The sequence below is a fragment of the Felis catus genome, chromosome A3, assembly GCF_018350175.1.
Source record: "Felis catus isolate Fca126 chromosome A3, F.catus_Fca126_mat1.0, whole genome shotgun sequence".
Classification (NCBI taxonomy): domain Eukaryota; kingdom Metazoa; phylum Chordata; class Mammalia; order Carnivora; family Felidae; genus Felis; species Felis catus.
Window position 1 is genome coordinate 81,589,548 of NC_058370.1, and position 24,212 is coordinate 81,613,759.

The 24,212-nt window shown below is 38.6% G+C and overlaps 1 protein-coding gene across 4 annotated transcripts in view; it reads left to right on the forward strand.

Annotated features, from left to right (window-relative positions):
• Positions 1–24,212, forward strand: part of UGP2 (UDP-glucose pyrophosphorylase 2) — a 65,035-nt gene that overhangs the window by 37,419 nt on the left and 3,404 nt on the right. For all 4 annotated transcript variants that reach the window (XM_006930132.5, XM_045054276.1, XM_019827285.2 and 1 more), the window contains 5 exons: positions 16,051–16,236; positions 17,395–17,528; positions 19,368–19,665; positions 20,812–21,009; positions 21,588–21,830. In XM_006930132.5, the coding sequence (XP_006930194.1) occupies positions 16,051–16,236; positions 17,395–17,528; positions 19,368–19,665; positions 20,812–21,009; positions 21,588–21,830 (1,059 nt within the window). The remainder of the gene's footprint in view (positions 1–16,050; positions 16,237–17,394; positions 17,529–19,367; positions 19,666–20,811; positions 21,010–21,587; positions 21,831–24,212) is intronic.

Sequence of the window (24,212 nt, forward strand, 5' to 3'; positions counted from 1 at the left end):
TGATCTTGGGCTATAATGTTCTCATTCATATGGTAAGTCAACAAGTAGCTGAGCAGTTACCTCATGCTCAGTGTTAATCACTAATATATTCCACCATTACAAATCCACCTATATGTGTATACTGACTTTATTCTCTCAGTGTATTTAACTTTTTTCCCCCCCAGTTTAGCAGTAATGGCAGTGAAGTCAAGAACACACACTCCAGAGTTTTAAATCCCAGTCTCTAGATATCAGGTGTTATCCTGGATACAGTAGAAACAACAGAATTGTATTAAGATTACAGATAGTACTCCTTTTTAAAATTCTGTAACTTTCTTCTTTAATCTTGAGGATTGGAGGAGGTGTGTAGTCTGTCAAGCCAGTGAGAATAAACAACATAATGCCCTCCATAATGAAGATAATTAGCTGTACCATTCTACTTGATGAGTTTTATTGAAGATCTACATAGTGAAAGCCCTAGGGTATATGTGGAATTGTGTGTAACCAGCAACTCCATCCATGTTTATAGACTTTTTATCTACTAAACTCAAGATATATGTGAGGGGTCGGCCTTATCTCAGAGAACTATCAGAGCTATTAAAAGAATCATATGCCCATTCTCATACTGTGTGAAACTGTAGGTACCTAAAAGGGTGTGTGTGTTCATTGTGGGATGTAAAATTTAGTGAGCTGGGGAGGTTTTGCAGAATGTTACTGGCATTGGATTGTCAAAGCTTAGGTGAAATACTAGGAAGGATGGCTGATGACCATTGTAGGATTAGTTCTTTAACCATCTATCCACTTGAGCGTGGCTTTTTCCACTTTGGAAATCAAATGTATTTTCTTATTATTTTTTTTTTTTTATGGAAATAATGACTCCAACTCATCACTTAAAGGAAATATATTAGTAGGAACAGTTGACAGGAGTGTGAGGGTTGGGACTTTGTACAATTGTATCAGTTTGTGTTATTTCTGGAGATTTTCGTATAGTTGGACATGTAGGTTGATGCTAACTTTCTCTAGTATAAAAATCTTGTGATGAATATATTTATACCTAAATCTTTGCATCTCTGAATTATTTCTAAGAATAATGAGAAATGGTGCTTTTTTTTCCCCAGAGGATATGAACTTTTTAAAGTTTCTTATAAAAAGTTAAAGTTTCATGTTACATATTTCAAATTGCTTTCCAGAAAGAGTATACCAGTTTGCTCCCATTCATATTAATTTATTGGTTCAACAGCAATTTTTGGAACATAAACTGTTTATAAAAGGACCATACTGACAGAGCCCTATCCTCATTTAGTTTCTAGTTTACAGTCTAGTGGAGGAATAGACAATAAAAGATATATAATGTAATTTCCAGTAGTGATAAGTAATATGAAGAAAAATAAAGGGAAAGGCACAAAGAATGAGCACTAGAAGTAATATTTTAGGTAGGGTAGGCAGAGATAGGAAAGGCTGCTTTGAATTAACATTAAGTAAAGATCACCTATTGTCAGTTTCACTAGTTATTAAAACATTGAGTATTATTGATGTAAAATATATTTGCTGGTTAAGATGAAAAATATCTTAAAATTTTTATTTATTAGGTTTAAGTTTTCCATTGGCTATTTGTAATGTTGCTTGGAATATTTAATATAGAACTATCCTTTTATTTATAGTAATTGGTTATTAGACTTTGGACTGCTATGATTCTCACCTTTATATAACAAAGGGTCATGGTATTTAAGTTTGGGCAACATGAGACTTAAAGGTGAAGATAAGTGATTTTTATGATTCTTGCTTCTGATAATAGTTCTTGCTGAGATTTTTACTAAGGCTGACATTAGTAACTGAGGTAGCAGATTGTAGTGAAGGATACTGAGCATGAGTTATTGGGTCAGTGCTGATGAGAGTAATTGTTTAGAAAACAGTGCCAGTGCCAAGATTTCTGACTTGATCTTTGAAAAGACCTGTTTGCATACCTCCTCTTAAAATTTTTTGCCTCTGGACATGAGGATTCAGTGTATGAATAGGAGAGCTGATTCCCTCTACCACTGGAAAAATTGCCTTTGTGTTTTCTTTTCCACAGTTTTAGTTGATATTTACTTTAGAATAAATAAAAATAATTTTTTAAAACCCCAAAGATGTAGGAGTTAATATTCCCAGTAGCCAGCAAAATTAAATTGTGTCCTTGATTTGTTTTCCTTGTTATAATTTATAAGCAGAAGAAGACAAAAGAACTTTCTTAGAGAATGTACTTCCCCAGAATGTCTATTATGTGATTGTTCATCCTGTTTGCTTAATCACAGGGATTGTTTTATACATTAATATGGGCTATAAGCATTTTTTATACAAAGTCTTAGATTTAGGTTTTCTTTATCAAACTTCTACGTAATGTGTGCTGACCCCAGTACTTTTTTCTTGAATTAAAGTGATGGGTGTTTGTAATCTGGTTTCTAATTAATGATGAAACCAGTTTTGTTTTCAACTTAGAGTTTAAGAAGACAAAAAAATTCTAGAGAACAGATTTCATTTATTAATAGATTTGATTAATTAATAAGTTAACTTCATTTAATTTATTAATATTAATCTCTATTTGCTCCACTCATTTACTCATTTATTCAACAAATATGTGAATGCCACCAGTGAGCCTGACAGTTAAAGGTGACAGATACTGTAGAGGGAGAACCACATGGCAGTTCCTATCCTCATGGAGTTTACAGTCACGGAACACGTATGGAGCACTGAATAGACAGTTTGGAGACAGTGTAATAATTGCTATGACAGAAGTTGGTAGTAGCTGAAGCCAGAAGTGGGGGTTGCACCAGATTCACTCCTAGGAATGTGAGGGTCATAAAAGGCTTTTAAAGGAAGTGATATTTTTGCTATGTGGTCCTTAGACACCTTGATGGGGCATACATGTGTGCCTGCCCATATACACCCATACAAAACACTTAAATTTTTTTAATGCTTTTAATTATAAAGTACACATAAAATGTACCATTTATCTTGATTATTTCTAAGTGTTCGCTTCAGTAGTGTTAAATATATTCACATTGTTGTGCAACCAATCTCCACGGCTTTTTCATCTTGTAAAACTGAAACTCTACCAATTAAACAATATCCCCATTCTCTCCTTCCCCCAATCCGTGGCAACCATTATTTTGTTTTCTGTCTCTACTACTTCATGTAAGTGGTAAAAGACTTTTTTAATCTTGGATTTTCTTTCTGTTATTTTGAAAATTGCCTGCATTCTCCTACCAATGATGTATTTTTGCTTTTGCTTTCCAGGACAAATAGATACAAAAGCGGGGGGAATTGTTACATGGTGATGTTCTTGCCAGTGGAAGCACAGAGCCAACATAGCCTAAAGGAGATCCTGCTCTGTCTAACCATCCTGAGAAGTTGTCAAGCAGTATGGAACCATTTCAGGGAAAGCAAAGTTTAACAAGGCAGAAATATTATCAAAAACTGTATTTTTTCCACCTTAGAAGACTTGTCTTAAACCAGGTTTTGGCAGATCCTTTCTGTAAAGGGCCAGATTATAAGTATTTTAGGCTTTGTAGGCTTTGCATTCTCTGTCATGATTACTCAGCTCAGCTGTGGTTGAATGAAAGCAGCCATAGATATGGAAACTAATGAGAGTGGCTGTGTTCTGGTAACAATTTATGAAAACAAGTGGCAGACCTGATTGTCTCAAGGGCTGTAGTTTTTGACCCCTGTCTTCAACTATTCTTAAATTACGCATCACTGGAAAGAGACTTTGGGTGAAACCTATATCTGGGAGATCATTAAGTTGGTTTGTGACTTGGAGCAGAAAGAGAAATTCAACACCCTATTTTATCAAATTTGTGCCATTGGCTGTAAGTTGCACCTTTTGTGTACCACTAAGAAAGAAAAATAGTGCAACCAATTGATTGTACGATCCCATCGATTATATGCTGCGTCCTTGTCTCAGAAATGTTAAAATGTGGAGTGGGAGTGCAGCGTGTGTCTGGGTCCATGTGCAGTGATTATACCAGCCAACAACATTTGTGCTTATACTGTGGGCCATACACTCTGCTTGGCACTTGACATGCATTATCTCATTTATCCTCATAACAGATCAATGAAGTAGGTGAAAAAAGTGTAGAGGAGCTAAACTACTTGCCATAATAAACAGTGGAGTCTAAGATTCAGACCCCAGCATTCTGACATTAAAGCCTGTGCCCTCAGCTACTGTACTATACTGCCTCATTTAGTTCTGCAGCAGTTTTTTTGTCAGATGCTACCATTCGTGCTGGAATTGTTATAGTTTATTAGAAGGATTTGATTCAGTCATGGAGGAAACAGCAGCTACATCATGTCCTTGCAATTTCACACATTTCTCAGGGCAGCTATCTACTGGTTTTCATACATTATGTGTCTTCTGGTGCCCTCACACGAGAATTAGTATGAATCCTAAAACCTTTTTAAAATGATCAGGTTTCCAAGAAGCTAAGCAAAACTTGTGCTGGAAGAGAAGTCCTAGTGCTCTGTGCACAGGTAATATCTGTGATGCCAAAGAGCACTTCTCGTCCTGCTACTACAGAGGAGAGTGAGCACTACATGTCACTGTCACTCATTCTCTTCTACATCTCTGAGATTTGTATCGAAGATGGCGTGATCCTGCATGGATGATGCAGTCTTCACCAAGATGAATTTACTGACTTTCGAAGACAAAGGAAATATATGAGCCATTGAGCTTTCTGCCTTGAGGAATTCAGGTGTTCCTATCACAAGCCTATATTCAACTGACAGCAGGTTGTGAGAACTTTCCTTCGAGAGAGTTGAGGTTTTCGGTACTTGGGATCATAAAAAAGAAAAGTCAGAATGGCAGTTAAAGAGGGATGCATCTAACCTCAAACTATCACAGTATCAAACTTCTTATTCAAGCCAAACAGAAGCCTTCTCATTGAAATTCAGTTTGGGGAGAGGGTTTATTTTTTGCTTTATATGCATAATAACTTTCATAGGAAATAGCATCTCCTGTAAAGATTATTTTTATATTCAGTGAATGAAATTTCCACAGTAACTTAGTAAATTAATATGCAAAAAGTTTTGTTTTTGCAGAGGCTAGTATTTGCGTTTTTCTGAAAGAGACCCCATGCCTGATAGCTCATAAAGTCTGAGAGTTGCTGGTCTGAACTGAGATGTGGAAGATGAAGAAAAGGCAATTAATGAAGTTGCATGAGGGGGAAAGTGCAAGGGCCTACAAGCAAGAGATAGGGCACATTAGAGAGCCCCCTCCTCCATGTTCCTGGAGTACAGTGTGCCAGGGAGAATAGGAGAGGAGAAAGTCTTCCAGTTAGGATTAGATTCAGCTACATTTAATAGTGAAACTCAGAATAACAAATCTAGAGAGAGGCAATTCAAAGCTAATATGGCAGCATGGTGGTCATCAGAAACCTGGGCTTCTCTGTCTGCTACTCTGCCATCCTTGGCCTGTCTCCTCAGCGACCCAGATGGCTGCTTGAATCAACTCCAGTCATCATGTCTCCATTCCAAACAGCAGGAAGGAGGAAGAAGGGCAAGCCCCTTCCCTTTTACAGAGACTTCCTGGAAATCTTTCCCTTCCACTTAATCACAACCTTGGCACAAATAATTGCAAGGGAAGCCGGGAAATGTAATCTTTCTTGGATGGTGGTATGCCCAGCTGAAAGTCAGAGTTTTAAAGTGAAAGGGAAAAAATGGTGTTGAGGTAGGCAGCTAATAACCTCTTCCATGCATGTCAGTGCTTTATTTTGCGAATGATGTAATGAGAAAAACATGTTCAAATGTTCTTTTCTAAAAGATTGCCACCTGTGAGGTGAGGTGGCTTGGAGGCAGGTAGGAGACCATAGGGACCATTGTAGTAAAACAGGTGAGAGGTGAGCAAAATGCCGACTGGAAGCAGAGACAATTCCATGAGACTGAAGTCTTGGTCATTGATCAAATGGGAACAGTCTTCTGGCTGAGCAGCTGTGTTTGTCTTGGTACCGTAGAGACAAGAGTGAATGAATGAAGCCATGGATTGGAGCAGATTGCCTGGGAAGAGGAGGTCTACCTAAAATGGGCTTAAAAAGGAACAGGCAGGGGCGCCTTGGTGGCGCAGTCGGTTAAGCGTCCGACTTCAGCCAGGTCATGATCTCGCGGTCCGTGGGTTCGAGCCCCGCGTCAGGCTCTGGGCTGATGGCTCAGAGCCTGGAGCCTGTTTCCGATTCTGTGTCTCCCTCTCTCTCTGCCCCTCACCCGTTCATGCTCTGTCTCTCTCTGTCCCAAAAATAAATAAACGTTGAAAAAAAAATTAAAAAAAAAAAAAAGGAACAGGCAGAAAGAGGAGGAAAATAGAATGTGGGGGTTCAGAAGCCAAGGAGACTAGAGCATTTCAAGATAGAATGAATGTAAAGTTATATCGAATGTAGCTGAGTGTGCAAGAGAAAAATCGATGTCACTGATAGGATTTCACAGTTAGGAGGATATGGATGATATTAAGAGCAGTTTGCTGAACCGTAGAGAAGACCGAATTGCAGTGAATGAGTGAATGAACGGGAGGTGAGGAAGCAGAGTTGAGCATAGCAACTTTCTCCAGAAGCCCTGCCTCTAAGAAGAGGGATGTAGGTGTAGAAAAGGAAAGTGAGTGTATGCACTCCTATTTTCTTTCTTGGTTTTTAGATGGCAAATGTTGAATGTGTTCATGTTGATAGAAAGGAATCAAGAGGGGGAGGCTGCCAAGGAGACTGGGTGATTGATGAAATGGATTTTTGAGATGGGCATTGGTGGAGAGATTGCCTTAGGGTGGAGGACAGCTCCTCCTGTGACCAGAAGGATGGGGGAAAGAAACAAGGATGGAGATGCAGTAAGGTTGTGAGCATCTGGTGGTGGAAAGTTGAGAGTGTTCCCATAAATGATGATTTTTTTTTTTTTTTTTTTTTTTTTTTTTTTGGCCTGTGAAATAGGCGTTGAGCTCATCTTGGTGGCTGAGGGGCTTAGTGGAAAAAAAAAAAAAATCTCTGATCTAGGTATGTCATTAATGTGTAGGAGCTTTCAAATGACCCTGAACTTAGTCATTACCTTTAGAAATGTGAAATGGAGAGACAGTATGTGAAAGTGCCTGGCACTGAACTTGGCACACAGACCATGCAGTAAGGGTTTTGTGAATAAGCTTATGTTCTTGGAATACTTCCTGCACATATGGAGTGTCGTTTCAAACTTGTTTTACTGTTTACATAGTTCATTTTCTTTCAGGCAAACTTGCTTTTGTTGAAAAAAAGATCTTTCAGATTGCAATAATCAGACCCTTGTGAACCATAACAGGGCAGGTACTGTTAGCTTGTTTTGGGTATTTGGCACTGTCTCCAGGAATAGCACAAATATGCTACCAAGAACTGGGTTATACTATTGCTAATGGGAACAGTGTGTCCATGACTGTGTGATGAATTCAGCTTTTCTTCTAACTGGAAACTAAGTTGTGAACAGACTTGGCAAGGCACAGATCATGGTAGATAGTTTTTAAAAGGTCTTCTTAAAAATCTTTAAGTTTCTGCAGAGAAACTAGATTGACACTCTAGAGGGCAGAATCTTGTTTAAATCATGTTCTTTAGTACATTGCCAACTACTTTGTTTTGTTCACTGCCAGAGGAAGTTGGGTATTCGAACAGTTCTTTTCTCCCAGGAGGAGGGAACATGAGTGGCCTAGCCTTCTGTGTGCATCTTGCAGGGAGCCTCATGGGGTTTGCCCCACTTCACATGTAGTGGTTGCCCTATTGTGTATTTATTTGTGGTGGAGGTCTTCTTACAACACTGACTTCTCTTCATGTTTTGGAGAAAGAGAAACAGGATGATCAGGATTGAGGACATAAAGATCGCACTAGTGGTTGACTAAAGTGATTGAGTCAGAGTAATATCGAGGCTGTGTCCGGCAGTGCGTGGTACCCCCTGTTGTCTCCAAATCCCATCCTTCTTTGCATGAGTAGATGTCTTTGTGCATTCTCCTGAGGCAGCTGAGAAAAGGAAAGTGAAGGGCAAGTCTAAAAATGTCTCTGTGACTTAGGTGTGTCTGGTGTCACTTCAGCTGTTGCCAAGCAACTCTCTAACACAGATCCCCTTAGTTTGAGGAACTAAACTGAGCTCTGTGGGATTGCTTGGTGAGGTCCCTGGTGAGGGTGTGGACAGCATCAGCAACAGAGAGAACTTGTGTTCTCACATAAGGTGGCTTATGTGATGGAAAGCTTACCGCCTAATTTAACCTGTAATAAACTTTAGACAGAAAGTGTCCTGGCTTCCTGGAATCAAATGATTGGTACCTTTCTTTGCATATGTGTGTGTCTGTGTCTGTTTCTGTTGGGAGGTGGGGTGGGTTATAAGTTATGAAACGCAAGTGAAAAATGTCCAGGGAAGGCTTCCAGCAGCACCAACCTGCTCATTTTGGACATCTCTCTCCTGGTCACAACTGTTACTTCGCACCTTGTGGCTCTTCCTCCCTTCCCCACCATAGTTCTGGTCAGTCCTTTTCGTGTTAACAGTCAAGTTCCTCAGTGAAGCCTTTTTTTTTTTAATTAGCTGCTTTAAAGATTAGATATAGCATGATGAGTGGGTATTACTGAAACTACCATATAAAGAACCCTGGTTCCTTGACATTTGTACAGATAAGGTGACTCCTTGTCCACTCAGCTTAGGGTGGAGGGTTTTAAATATGGCATTTCACAGAGTTCTGTCCACTCAACTGGTAGTTGCCTGGGCTTGTACCCAAAAGTCTTTATTAACTCGGTTTTGGAACTCCATGCTTGAATCAGATCATTTTATTTCATCCCAAATATTTGAAAAATAATTCAGAATTACATTTAAAAGTTAAACTCAAGTTCTTGGGACACCTTGGTGGCTCAGTCGGTTAGGCATCCAACTCTTAATTTTGACTCAGGTCATGATCTCACGGTTCATGAAATTGAGTCCCACGTCAGGCTCTGTGCTGACAGGGCAGAGCCTGCTTGGGATTCTCTCTTTCCCCCCCCCCCCTCTTTCTGCCCCTTCCCTCCTCTCTCTCTCTCACAATAAATAAATCCTAAAAAATTTTTAGGGGTGCTTGGGTGGCTCAGTCGGTTGAGCATTCAATTTCAGTTCAGGTTATGATCTCATGGTTCATGGGTTCAAGCCCCGCGTCGGGCTCTGTGCTGACAGTTCAGAGCCTGGAGCAGCTTCAGATTCTATGTCTTCCTCTCTCTTTCTGCCCCTCCCCTGCTTGCGTTCTGTCTCTCTCTCAAAAATAAACAAACATTAAAAAAATTAAAAATTAAACTCAAGTTCTTAAGATACCAATCTTGGGGAGATTTGAATTAAAACTACAGGTATACCTGATATATCTTTTGGCTGAGAGCCAAATGTCCTAACTCCATGTTTCAAAGTTTCATTGGTGTGAACAGAATGTACTTTTTCTCTAAATACTTTTCATGGACTTTGTATTTTTTATGGTGTGTGGGTCAAAGATGATTTATCTTGAATATGTATGATTTTGGACGTTTGTTTCTTCTCTTGGTGAAACTTTAGGCATAAGGTTGACATTTTGGTTTTTAATTCATCTTCACAAGAAGTGAAAAATTCCTGTTAGTGTTTTTTCCTAAAGATTCATGACCTAAAGGAAATTAAATAGCTAAAAATTAAACATGGCTCCTAAAGCTCACTTTAATGCTATTCATGTTAGTATACCAAGCATTTCTTTAAAGGTTAAAATTAAGATATCCAATTTACCTTATTCACTTGGTATTACTGTGTATATCTGTACAAACATTTGTCAGTTCATAATGGAAATTATATTCTTCCTAAAGATACCCTACATACTCAATTTTTATGTTTATTGTCTGTTTCCCAATTTAAATTTAACTGAAATATTTGCAAACATTGTACATAACATGAATAGCTTTTAGAATGTAGCATTTTTACTCTTGTAGTAATCATTTATATTAGGTTGGTTAGAACATTGTTACCTGAAATTTCTCACCCCAAGTTACATCTAGAATGTTTACCTCAATTTGAAGCAGATTAGTCAGATATTGACAACTAATTCTAATGGTATGCCTTGTTTGAATTGCTGAGGTTGCAGTAACGGTAAAATATGATAATACCTACATCATCACAGGTTCTGGGACTCCTGAATTGGTATGTAGCTGTGGGAGTTGGCATTCAGCCTTCGAGAGGGTTAAGCTGAGACTGAATACAGATAATTTGGTCAGATTCTAATGCTGAAGTTGAGTATCGGTTTATCCTTAGTAAAAAGCTCACTATTGTGCATTGTTGTAGAAATGGAATGTTGATTACTGAAGACAAGGAAGAATTAGGTTTTAGCTCATCTTTTTATGTGTTGAGTCGAGTGTCTTGTGATGTCAGTGGTATTGAAGTGGAAAAAGGTTATAGTGAACAAAAAAAAGATCTGAGCAGTTATATTAAAATGAAAAACATAATTCTGATTCCTTGGTTGATTTTTTTTTTTAAATAGACCATATAGAATTGCACATACCATTAGCCGTGTGTGTTGATTTACATTAATATTAAATGAAAACTTCAGTTCCTTAGTTGCATTAGCCACATTTCAAATGCTCAATAGCCACACGTGGCCATTACAAATAAGACACTTCCATAGTTGCATAAAGTTCTAGTGGACACTATGTCTAGAGAGTGACAGTGAAAAAAGTGACATCCTGTTAATGTTTTGATTATAATATACTTAAATATGAAGAAATCTTTTTATATTGTTTGTATTTCTGTGGTTTTTCCCTTGAAATGACAGGCTGCCTATCCTTTAGAGATAAGAGGAAATTCAGAACACAGGTATTGAATGATGTTTGAAATCCACATCCTGCCATTCTGCATTGTTCTCACATGTATCTGAAGCACAGCATTTTCTTCGGTTTATACTTTTAGAACTGTGGTTATGCTTGTAATTTTCTTTCATCCTTTAATTTTTTTTAATTCAACGTTAGGGTGTATTTGCTAAACTCAAAAAGAACCCATTGTCTGATTACTAAACTGACACTTCAGAACTTGTATTCTATTCCATTTTTAATATCTGTAAATATTAAGTTTTATAACTTACACATAAGTTTTATAGTACTCAATTTATCATAGATTTGCCAAGCTGTACCTGTATTCCAGTCCTTCATACCAGCCCTCCTTTTCCCAGATATGTTTCATACACACAAAGAAACTTTAAATATGGACTTTTTCTGGGAAAATCTCCAATAATTTGGAATATCCTCAAACATACAAGCCACCTTTAAGAAAGAATGCTAAATGAATCTTGAGGATGTTAGGCAAAGTGAAATAAGTCCATCACAAACAAACACTATCATTCCACTTGTATGAGGTTTCTAGAGTAGTCAGACTCCTAGAGGCAGAAGACAGAAGGGTGGTTGCCAGGAGCTGGGTGGAGGAGGGAATGGGGACATGTTTTGTAATGACTATAGTTCCAGTTTCGCAAGTCAAAAATAATTCTGAAGATTGGTTGCTCAACAGCGTGAATATACTTAATACTGTTGAACTATACACTTAAAATGGCTAGGTTGGCAAATTTTATGCTACTACAATTAGAAAAGACTGTCACAAAGTTGGTTCTCCCAACTTGATGGTTTTCTTTCAGAGTGTCTTGTCTATTCGTTGCCCTTTGTATTTTCATACACTTTTTTGAATATGAAATTTATTGTCAAATTGATTTCCATACAACACCCAGTGCTCATCCCAAAAGGTGCCCTCCTCGATACCCATCACCCACCCTTCACTCCCTCCCACCCCCCATCAACCCTCAGTTTTTTCTCAGTTTTTAAGAGTCTCTTATGCTTTGGCTCTCTCCCTCTCTAACCTCTTTTTTTTTCTTCCCCTCCCCCATGGACTTCTGTTAAGTTTCTCAGGATCCACATAAGAGTGAAAACATATGGTATCTGTCTTTCTCTGTATGACCTATTTCACTTAGCATAATACTCTCTAGTTCTATCCACGTTGCTACAAAAGGCCATATTTCATTCTTTCTCATTGCCACGTAGTATTCCATTGTGTATATAAACCACAATTTCTTTATCCATTCATCAGTTGATGGACATTTAGGCTCTTTCCATAATTTGGCTATTGTTGAGAGTGCTGCTATAAACATTGGGGTACAAGTGTCCCTATGCATCAGCCCTCCTGTATCCCTTGGGTAAATTCCTAACAGTGCTATTGCTGGGTCATAGGGCATTTTCATACACTTTTAAATAGGCTTGTCAGTTTCCACACACACCAAAAAAACTGTTGTGATTTTGGTTAGGATTGCAGTGATCAGTTTGGGAAGAATTGGCATCTTTACATTTGTAAGTCTATGAGTTTATAAACATGATAAATACATCCTTGAATTTATTTAAGTCTTTTAATTTTTCTCAGAAATGTTTTATAGTGTTCAGTGTAGAGAAGTCTTGCATATCTTTTGTTAGATTTATTCCTAAATATTTGCTATTTTTAATCCTGTTTTCTAATTCTTCATATATAGAGAGAGACAGTTAATCTTCTTTAAATCATTTTTAAACATTTCTAAACATAAAATTCATTAGTACATTCACATTGTTATGCAACCAACCTCCAGAATCTTTGATCTTGCAAAACTAAAACTGTTCCCATTAAACAACTCCCCCATTCCTCCCTTCCCCAGTCCTTGGTAACCACCCTTCTGCTTTCTGTCTATAGGAGTCTGACTACTCTAGGTGCCCCATTTAAGTTGAATCATACAGGTATTTGTTTTTTATGACTGGCTTATTTCACTTTAACCTAATACTTCGTTCATATTGTACTATGTATCAGAATTTCTTTCCCTTGTTAAAGCCGAATGCTATTCCATTGCGTGTATGTGCCATATTTTGTTTTATCCATTCATCTGTTGATGGACATTTGAGTTGCTTCCACTTTTTGGCTATCGTGAATAATGAAGGAAAGTGTGCCAACATCTCTTTGAGAACTTAATTTCAGTTCTTTGGAGTGTATACCCAGAAGTGGATTTGGTAGATCATATGGTATTCTATTTAAATACTTTTTTTCTTATCAGCTGGACACCTTTTTACATTCTCACCAGCAGAGTACAGGGCTCTAAAAACAGTTGTTTTTTAAAATATTGATCATGTATCTTCAATGTTGCTATGCTCACATTATTCTAATAACTTACTTGTAGGGTCTTTGGATTTTCTCTATATAGAATCATATCATCTGTGAATAGTGACAGCCATTCTTTTAATGGATTCTTTTAATAGATATATAAAATGAGTACCATATGGCAGTGAAAACTGAATATACTATAGCTTTAGGCATTAATGTGAATTATTCTTAAGTATAACAATGAATTAAACCAGCAAGTCGAAAGTTTAGAGATGAAATTAAGTAAAATATTATCATTATGGATACATACATAGGTGGTAAAAATAAAGTAAAAGTCAAGATGGTGGTTACCACTAGGGGTGGAAGAGGAATATGATCAGGGACAAACTCAAGGAGACTTATAAGTTGTGGTAATAATCTTATTTATTCAGGTTCTTTGACTTTCAACTGTATATATTTTATGAACTTGTATGTATGCTGTTTCATAATGAAAATTTTTTAGGTGAAATTGGAAAATGTAGGCCTGTCTACCATATGTAGAAAAAAAATTGCTTTTATGTATTTTTTAAAAATATATTAAAGGAAGCATTAAATAGGTAAAAATATTTCTGAACTGATAATTTTACTTAAAATGAATGCATGAACTAGGGAGTTTTAGTTAAATTGATTTTCACACCGTTTTGAGACCTCTGTAAATAAGTCTTTTTTGGGAAGTCAAAAGTAACTGCTGAATGGAAATTCTTGGCTTTTAAAAGATAATTGGAAACTAATTGGCTTGGGTTCCATTTTGTAACTCTTTGAGTAAATGTAATGTGCCCAAGAAATTCTCCTAACCTAATAATAGACTGTTTGAAGGCATTATATATCACAGTGGCATTCCTTTCACTGACTGGTTGATTTCAACAGCTGGGCTTTTGAAAGGATTACAAACTGCCATGTTTTATTAGGGTGACAAGTTCCAGCTTTGTCATCTCTTATTTTTCTAGTAGTATAGCACTTAAATTGGGCTTTTTCTCCCAAACAATATTACCAGTTTCTCTGACATGCTGAAGAAACAATGTTCATGGCAGTGGAGTCAAAACATCCTTCAAGGAATGTCAGTTATTTGGGCCCTGGGTTGTGTGTGTGTGTGTGTGTGTGTGTGTGTGTGTGTGTGTGTGTGTGTGTGTGTGTGTTGGGTATCCAAGTTGTTTTCATCCATGTGTTGTCCTCAACTGGACCAGGTACTGCCAGGGAAGCAACCAGTATAGTCTGTGTTCTTTCCTGCTTCCCTACCCTTCTTTTCCTTGGTGGTTAGCATCCTAGTATTGGGGTAGCATCCACTGAAGGCCATGGTGCCCACAAGCCTGTCTTCTCCTTTGGTCTTTCTCTGTCACCAGCCCTTTTAAATATGAATGACTGCAGAAGACTACTTAGTGGCACTAGTGATAACTGGGGTGGTAACCAGCAGAGAGTCTTGGAGAAGAGTGTTTCTTGTTTCTCACTATTTACACCAAGCAAAAGTGCATTTGTCTGCAGTTGGCAGTTAGCAGAGTGTCTTGCAAGGTAGAGGAAATAAGAGTCCCAGACTAGTTTGTGTGGAAAGAGCTGCTAACAGTAGAAATTGTGTGGTCAGGAATCGACATAGGACACATATGTATGTTTGACCAAGTGTAAAGGGATTTTTGCCCCCACAACCTAATCACTGGAGTGTGAACCCATGAACTCCTTTCCCAATTATAGACTTCATCCACCACCCACCCACACACGCTCTACAGGTAGCAAAACAAAAATAGCTCAACTCATAGTAAGTGAGCACTTTATGGTTTTATTTCTTCAGCCCCCTCAAGTGTTAACTGTCCCACACCATGATGATGTATGTAACTGAAGAGTACATTTGATGATGTACTCCAATAAAGAAGAATAACAAAGTCCTGCAACTGGTTAGAGAATATTCTATGACCTTTGTAAAAACTTTATTCTTACTATAACATATTTAGACTTGGCTGTGCCTCTGCCTTGAAGAAAAGAATTTGGTCTCCCGCTGTGTGGTTGTTCTTGTTCTAGGAGGGAGAAGTTGAAGAGTAATGCTCTGTGCTCCCAGAAACAGACAAGGAGATTCTCTCCAGCCCCAGCTCTTGCCTTTCCCACCCCATCAGAGTATTTATTGGAGCAGAAAGAACACACTGAATTTTCCAATACAAGCTCTATAAAATGATGCCTGACAGTTAAATTCTAACTTAGAAGTATGACAAAAACCCTCCACCACCTTTCTCTGAAGGGCAGACTTAACTGTTGAATGGAGGAGAATTGCAAGGAACATATTGGTTTTTGTTTTTGCCTCCTTTGGGAGAAGGGATAATGTGTGATCACATATGCACTTCTCCAGAATTGAAGTAGATCCATTCTGTACCAGAAATGTGTGAAGATTTGGTGAGTTTTGTGTATCCCATTTACTATATTGAAGCAAATTAGTAATTCTGAGTTTTTGAAGGCAGTTCAAGAGACTTACATGTTCTCACCAGCCAGGCAAATATCTGTAGACTGTAACTTTTCCCCCTTCTTGTACTCCATCACAATGTAAATGAGCCACTGAACTACTACTTCGTGCAAGAGAAGTTGCAAGTAAGTACTTGATTTTGTACCAGAAGGACTTGTGACATTAAAGGAAATGCAGTCAACTTTCTGTGAAGAAAGCAAACTCTTTAAGGAAACATGGAAATAACCCTGAGATTGACTGGATTTAACCTCTCCTAAAACAATTTGAATTTTAGGAGTGCCTAGGTGGCTCAGTTAAGCATCCGACTTTGGCTATGGTCATAATCTCACGGTTTGTGAGTTTGAGCCCCATGTCAGGCTCTGTGCTGACCGCTCAGAGCATGGAGCTGCTTTGGATTCTGTGTCTCCCTCTCTCTCTGCCCCACCCCTGCTCATGCTCTGTCTCTCTCTAGCTCAAAAATGAATAAACATTAAAAAAAACCTATCTGAATTCTGTTTTTTCAATTTCAGATTCAGCCCTATGAAAAGATAAAGGCCAGAGGCTTACCTGATAATATATCTTCTGTACTAAATAAGCTGGTGGTGGTGAAACTCAATGGTGGTTTGGGAACCAGCATGGGCTGCAAAGGTCCGAAAAGTCTGATTGGTGTGAGGAATGAGAATACCTTTTTGGATCTGACCGTTCAGCAAATTGAAGTGAGTAACATTCAGCCTTTCTCATGAACTACTAAAGTCAGTTTTAGGTTATTATGTTATCTTATGAAATAACAGATGTGGATAGCAAGGAATTTGCTATCTTTAGTTTTTTTATTAGTACATAAAAAGGTTTGGTGATCCCAAGGGCAAATCCTCAGGGTGATGTAAAAGCTTGTGATCTTAAATAGCCCTTGTGGTTGTTGCAATTCTGGATCTTTTTGGAGTCTCCTTTGATCTCCCCCACTCCTCTGCCAAATTTCTTTCTAGTGGCAGCCTTCCTCCCAACTGGGATGATCTGGCTTTATTAACCCCTTTTGGGAGGCCAGGAAGAATTTTCAGATCTGGTTGGGTGCCGTGGATGCTAAGAACTGTGTCTCTTACGATAAAGTTGTTAATCACAGACCTTAAATTCTTCAGAGGCAGTGGCCTGTGTTTTGCAAAAAAGAATCTCTTATCTCTAGTGTCTAATACGATGCTGGCAACTACAAGACTAGCAGTAGCAGCAGCTCACGTTTGTCTAGCATGTACTGTAAACTAAGTATCACTCTGAGCTCTTTTCATGAATTGACTCAACAGCTAAGTACTCTTTATTCTCATCCCCATTTTACAGATGAGGAAGCCAAGGCACAGAGAAGTTGATTTACTTGCCCGAGATGGTAGTCTGACTTCTGAGAACCTGTTTCCTTCTTATTCTGTGTTGCCCCTTAATTTTTCCTAGAGATTGAAAAGATTTCAGTTGGGGAGTGATTCACACTTCTTAACGTGAATCCTGAGAGTAGGGAGCTGTGTCTTTGTAAGATTTGTACTTTCATCCCCACTGTGCTCTGGACAGAGTAAATAAATGCGTAGTCAGCATTTGCCTATCCAGTAAGGCCACAGGGCACTAGCTGGGCACACAACTCCAGAATTGGACTCTGCCTCTCTGGGCCTCAGTTTAGCCATCCACATAACACAGACAAGAGTTTCTGTTTCATAGGATTGTGATTTAATGAGCAAGTACATGGTGAACTATTTAGCAAAATGTCTGGCTTATGCTAAATATTTATATTTGGCTGCATATAGGTAATGTTTTGGATACTTTGTGATTAAACATTAAGGGTTTTACACTTTTAAGTGGAAGTAAAGTAAATCCGAGTAATCTGTTATTTTCCTCCCTAGCATTTGAACAAAACCTACAATACAGATGTTCCTCTTGTTCTAATGAACTCTTTTAACACGGATGAAGATACAAAAAAAATACTACAGAAGTACAATCATTGTCGTGTGAAAATCTACACTTTTAATCAAAGCAGGTACGATAAGATAAGTTAAAAAAAGTAAGTCTGAGGGATGTTATTCCTGGGAAACAGACTTTTTTCTTCTTGAAACAGAGCAACATCAAGATGTGCAGTGCCACAAACTCGTGTTTGCAAATGCTTAGTGCCTTTAGAGGCTGAACACTTGTTCATAGATAGGTGATACAGTCACTCTGCGATTCTATAACCTTAATTCTTAAGAGAGAACCTGCTTGTTCCATGTTCAGAATATTTGAGGCTGGCTTAGGTCTTGGCTTTCTGAGAGCATATTTCATGGGTCTATGAAAATCTTTTATAGTCTACCGTGTTGATAACTTTCTTTCATATGAGAAGACATTTATTCAACATCCTGAATAGGCTTGGGGGGAATTTAATAACCTCTGGAAAAAATCTTTGGGGAAGGGAAGCACAGTCACACCTTGTTAGATTGCCTTCCACTTTGTTGTGCTTTGCAGATACTGTAGTTTTTCACAAGTTGAAGGTTTGTGGTGACCTTGCATTGAACAAGTAAGTCTGTTGGTATTGGTGCCACTTTTCCAGCTGCATTTAGCTCACTTTGTGTCTGTGTCACACATTTTGGTATTCTCACAATATTTCAGATTTTTTCTTACATTTGTTGTGACCTGTGATCAGTCATTATGACTTGCTGAAAGCCCACAGCATTGTTATCATTTTTTAGCAATGAAGTGTTTTTAATTATGGTATGTACGTTGTTTTTTTGTTTTTTTAAGACATAATGCTACTACTGCACACTTACTATAGTATAGAGTAAACATAACTTTTATATGCACTGGAAAGCCAAAAAAATTTTGACTCGCTTTATCGCGGCATTTGTTTTATTGCTGTGGTCTGGAACAGAAACTGCAGTATTTCCAAGGTGTGCCCATAGAAAGGAATTCAGATGATGAATTTTGATAAAGCCCAGGCAACTGGGAAAAGAAGTCTTCCATTTAAGGATGGATATGGGGCTATGTGAACTTGTACAGAGTGGGTATTTCTAAAATTGTATCATCAGTTGTTTTTGTTTTTAATCTACTTTTTCATGGACATTTTCTATGTTGCAGGTGCTCTTCCTCTGTTTTCTGGTTGGTCCTTGGTCTGTTACAGTGCTAGCTCCTCTGTCCCCCCTTCCCCCACTGCCAGCCCCGGTACATGTTCTCACTAGTGGTAGGAAGCACATGTCCTTGAGCACTAATCTGCTGTTGACTTTTCTGGGAAAGAAACAGCACCGCCCCTGAATAGATGTCTTTGTAAGCATGGACAGATTCTCCCAGATAGATCTCCCAGATAGGCCAAGTAAGTTTGAGAAATTGACTTCATGTAAATTCATTAAATTAATCTATGACTCTTTAAGAGTTACAAAATATATTAGTATCTTAAGAATATGCAGTGTCCTCCCATTTGTATGATGATGGAAATTTTTTTGCAGCAAATATTATGATGAAGTTAATTGATTATTGAACACAGATAAGAGATTTTTTAAAAGAGATTTTCTTAAATGGATTTACCTCATTACTTTTAATAGACTGAAAAGTTTTATTTAACTTTGTGGGTGTTTTGAAAGTTTTATTTTTGAGAGAGAACATGCACACGTGTGCACACATGGGGTAGGGGGAGGAGCAGAGAGAGAGGGAGAGAGAACTCTGGACCCCGATGCATGGCTCAAACCCACAAACCTTGAGATAATGACCTGAGTTGAAACCAAGTTGGATGCTTAACTAACTGAGCCATTTAGGTGCCCCAGTTTTATTTAACTTTAAATGCACTGTTTTACTTGAAGGTCTGGAATACTCTCCGAATTGATATTGAAAAAGACTTTTTTTTTTTTTTTTAAAGGTACCCGAGGATTAATAAGGAATCTTTACTGCCTGTAGCAAAGGATGTCTCGTACTCAGGGGAAAATACAGAAGCTTGGTACCCTCCAGGTCACGGTGATATTTACGCCAGTTTCTACAACTCTGGTTTGCTTGACACCCTTATAGGAGAAGGCAAAGAGTATATTTTTGTGTCCAACATAGATAATCTGGGTGCCACTGTGGATCTTTATATTCTTAATCATCTAATGAACCCACCCAATGGGAAACCCTGTGAATTTGTCATGGAAGTCACAAATAAAACACGTGCAGATGTAAAGGTAAATACTGAGAGGAAGCAGTTTGGGGACTCATATCTCACATTTCACAGGTTATGTAGCTCAAGCTATTTTTATTTGCAGAATTTTTTGTGTGAAGCAAAACACTTGTATCCACTTGATAACATCACTGTAAGATAGAGTGAGATAGTATACTATAGAGCACTCTAAGTTTCACCTGACATAACTGTGTGGATATAAATCAAGAGTTAACAGTTTTGTTGAGTAATCTATACGGATGATTCTAACTGAAAACAATTTCACATATATTTGTAGGATAAATCTGAATCCTAAGTGAAAACAGTTTCAATGTTTGTTCATACCTTTAATATTCTTCTAGTTTGGTGCTTAAGTGTATTTATTTCATTGTTCCTTTAGTGAAAATTTACTATTTCTGTTTTTACTTATGCACTTCAATATATTTTTTTATCACTGTAATGTCTCTGTAATTGGAAAAAAATGCAGTTGTTTGGCACAAATTTTTTTTATAATTTTGCATGTTTAGTGGTGATGACACTTGGCATTTGATGAAATGGTACATAAGGTTTTACTACTTAGCCACAGGGAGTAAGAGAAGTAGACAGTGTGTAAATACTAAAATGGTCAGTTCCTGGGCTGGGTTCTATGCTTCTTGCAAATGCCCCCTGATAGGTGAGTGAACGTTCCCCTACACTGCTGTCACGTCATGACTTTAAGAACATCTCTAAGCGGAGGCCACTCTGGGGGTCACTTCTCATCCAGTTGTGCCTCTGTCTTCCCTCTTCTCTGCTGATCCTGCAGCCAGTCAGAGCAGGGTCTGAGGTGGTAGGACTAGTTGTTTAGTGATGGAGTGTGGTTTGGGAATAAGAGGAATGGCCGTTCCAGTAGCAGGCCTTCGAAAAGTGAGGAAGTCTCCATACACTCCCACGGCTTTTATTATGGATGAGAGGGTGGGTACACAGTATAAAATGACACACAACCTGAATATTTTTTTTGGTTCACTACTATAATATGTATGTTGCTGCGTATTACAGATAGAATCAGTGCGAAAGCATTTGATTTCTGGGGGACTTTATCATCAATGTCCTTTCACAGACTAGAAAATAGTGTGGTATGGCTGTGACTGGGAGAGATGTGGAGGCACTCACACACTCCTGTCTGCCTTTCTAGGGTGGGACCCTCACTCAGTATGAAGGCAAACTGAGACTGGTGGAAATCGCTCAAGTGCCAAAAGCACATGTTGATGAGTTCAAGTCTGTATCAAAATTCAAAATATTTAACACAAACAACCTATGGATCTCTCTTGCGGCAGTTAAAAGACTGCAAGAGCAGAATGCTATTGATATGGAAATCATCGTGAATCCAAAGGTAAGCCACAGGTGCAGCCCTGGTCTCCCTGGTTCCTAAGATCATAATAGGTGGGCTGCACGCAGACCTGCTGCCCCTACTCTGTCTGGTCCACCTATTCATTGGTTCCTCCTTTTTGCCTAGTCAGTCTCTCCAGTTTCTGGCCCTGTCCTTCCGAGTCTACACCCATCCATTTCTTTAGTGTGCCAAGCCCTGGTACCCTCACTTCACCTGGGGCTGTGGTAGCAGCAAGAGCACAGGGCCCAAAAATAGAGCAACCGACCTCGGTCTTACTTGTTGCTCTGACACTTAAAGGTCTTTTGGCCACAGACAGGCACCTTGCATCAGTTTTCTGTGAACATTTGGTTCCTTATTGTAAAATGGAAATATTAATAAAGAGAGGGTTATGACGCCAAAAAAAGACCACGTATGTATAAGCACCTGGCATATGGTATGTGTTTGCTAAATATCAGTTCTCAAAATTCTTGTTTCCTTCAATGGGTCTCTGAAACCACTCCCCAAATGTTAACTAGCCTCCACGAAACAAAGTTGCTAAAACCTGTTTCTCCTCTCCCCCTGATCCCTTTTTTTTCTTACAGACTTTGGATGGAGGCCTGAATGTCATTCAGTTAGAAACTGCAGTAGGGGCTGCCATTAAAAGTTTTGAGAACTCTCTAGGTATTAATGTTCCTAGGAGCCGTTTTCTACCTGTCAAAACCACATCAGATCTCTTGCTTGTGATGTCAAACCTCTATAGCCTTAATGCAGGATCTTTGACAATGAGTGAAAAGAGGGAATTTCCTACAGTACCCTTGGTTAAATTAGGCAGTTCTTTTACAAAGGTACGTAATGATAGATACGATATACATGTGCATTTGTATTTCTTAAATGTGTAAGTATAAAAATGATACACATATGAATTGGGGTCTAATTAGTCTCAGCTGCTAACCTATTATAGTCCTCTGTCTTTGATGTCTTTTAAAAGGAATCAGCTGTTGAAGATAAACATGTAATTCACTTTTGAAATCTGATTATTGCTATAGAGTAGAAAAGAATGTTTACATTTTGGGACATTTTACTTTATGTCTCTTGTAAAACCATTTACTGTTTTCATCAGTGGGAGAATGTTAATTGTTTAACAAATATTGAGCCCCTACCATGTGCTGGGCAGTGATCTAAGTGCTGGATATTTAGCAGCAAATAAAATGGACTAAAATCCTTGCCTTCATGAATATTCTGGTGAGGTAAGAATGATAATAAGCAAATAAATGTATATATGTCAAGTGATGGGAAATAGTATGAAGGAGAATAAAGCAGGAGTAGGAAATGTGTGGGTGGGGTGGTGTTGGTATAATTTTATACTGGGTGGCCAGAGAGACGGTCTCACTGAGAAATGAAGTATATCATGCAAGTATCTGGGGTGAAAAGCATTCCGGGCAAGGGCAATAGCAAGTATAGTAAAACCCCACCCTAACATGATAAATGGAATTCAAAAACTTTCATCATGGAGGTTCCCCGGTGGCTCAGTCACTTAAGTGTCTGACTCTTGGTTTCAGCTTGGGTCGTGATCTCATGGTTCGTTGGATTGAGCCCCATATAGGGCTCTGCGCTGACAGTGAGGGGCCTGCTTGGGCTTCTCTACCTCTCCCTCTTTCCCCTGCTCTTGCTCTCTTTCTGTTTCTCTCTCATAAATTAATATTTAAAAAAATTTCATCACATAAAATATTGTCAGGTTAATGAAGGTGAAAGGGTGAGCCTTTGTGGCTGGCCTGGAGTCCTGTTATGCCCTCCAGGCCTGTTCTAATCCTGGTTGTGGTTTAAGTGCCACCTGGTGTGGAGGTATGTACTGCCTCATATATTGATGGCAGATGATTCTGGGTCTTGTGGCTGTGCTGCATTTCCCAGGATAGCATCAGTCCCTGTTTTGGGTGCCTCTCATCAGCCTGGCTGAGCTGGGAAAATCCTGGTGGTACAAATACTCACCATTTTCCCACATTCTGAAAGGGTATTGCCAGCCATTTTTCTACCCAGCCTCACCCTGCCTTCACTTTCCCCTCACTCTTTCTAGCCTCTTCCATACCCTGCAGGAGATAAGAACTTGAGCTGCTCTAATTTGAGAATATGGGCTGAGTGGTTAATGGCTACTCAGAGGATGAATGTGTTTTAGGGACAGAACACAGTCTGCCTGGGGCAGAGCAAGTGAGAGATGGGGGGAGGAGTTGGTCAAAGAGGGAACAAGCCCAATATGTAGAACCTTGTCATTGAATATTGGGAATGTAGGTGGCTTTTTTTTTTTTTTTTTTCTTTTCTTCTGGTGGATGAAAAACCATCAGAGTTGTGAGCTGAGGGGTGAAGTGACTGATCTGGTGAGCAAGAGTGGAATCAGGGAAACCAGGGAACAGGCTATTGCAGGAATCCTGGCAAGAGGAAATGGTGGCTTTGCCCAGGGTGATGGCAGTGGAAATAGTTGACGTTCTGAGATATTTTGGAAGTTGTAGCTACAGGATTGGCTGTTGGACTAGATGGGGAGTGTAAGAGAAAAGATTAGGAAAGACGCCAAGGTTTTTAGCTTGTGCAATTGGAAGCATGGAATTGCCAGCCACTTACAGAAATGGGGGAAGTAGGTTTAGGGGAACAGATGTAGGGAAAGCAGGATGGGGAGTTGAGTTTTGGAGATACTGAATTTATTAGACCTTCAAATTTATTAGATTCTTTTTAGATCAGAGGAGATATCTAGAAGATATAGGTACATGTCCTTCATGTACAGCTGGTATTTAAAGCCATGAGATAGGGATCACCTAGGAGGAGGTGTCCCAAGAACTGAGCCCTAAGGTAGTCAAGGCTTAGAGGATGGGAATGAGGTGAAGGAAGCAGTAAAGGTGACTGACGAGTTACAGGTGAGGAACTGCATGGAAAACCATGAATGTGTATGTCCTGAAAGCCAAATTAAGAAAATGTTGAAAGAAAGAAAGAAAGAAAAAGAAAGAAAGAAAAAGAAAGAAAGAAAGAAAGAAAGAAAGAAAGAAAGAAAAAGAGAAAAAGAGAAAAAAGAGAAAAAGAGAAAAAGAGAAAAAGAGAAAAAGAAGAAAAAGAGAAAAAGAAAGAAGAAAAAGAAAGAAGAAAGAAAGATCACCTGTGTCAGGTGTTGCTGCTGATTCAAGTAAGATGAATGGTTCCAGTAAGATCAAGGAGAATTCACCACCAGATTTATCAATATAGAGGTT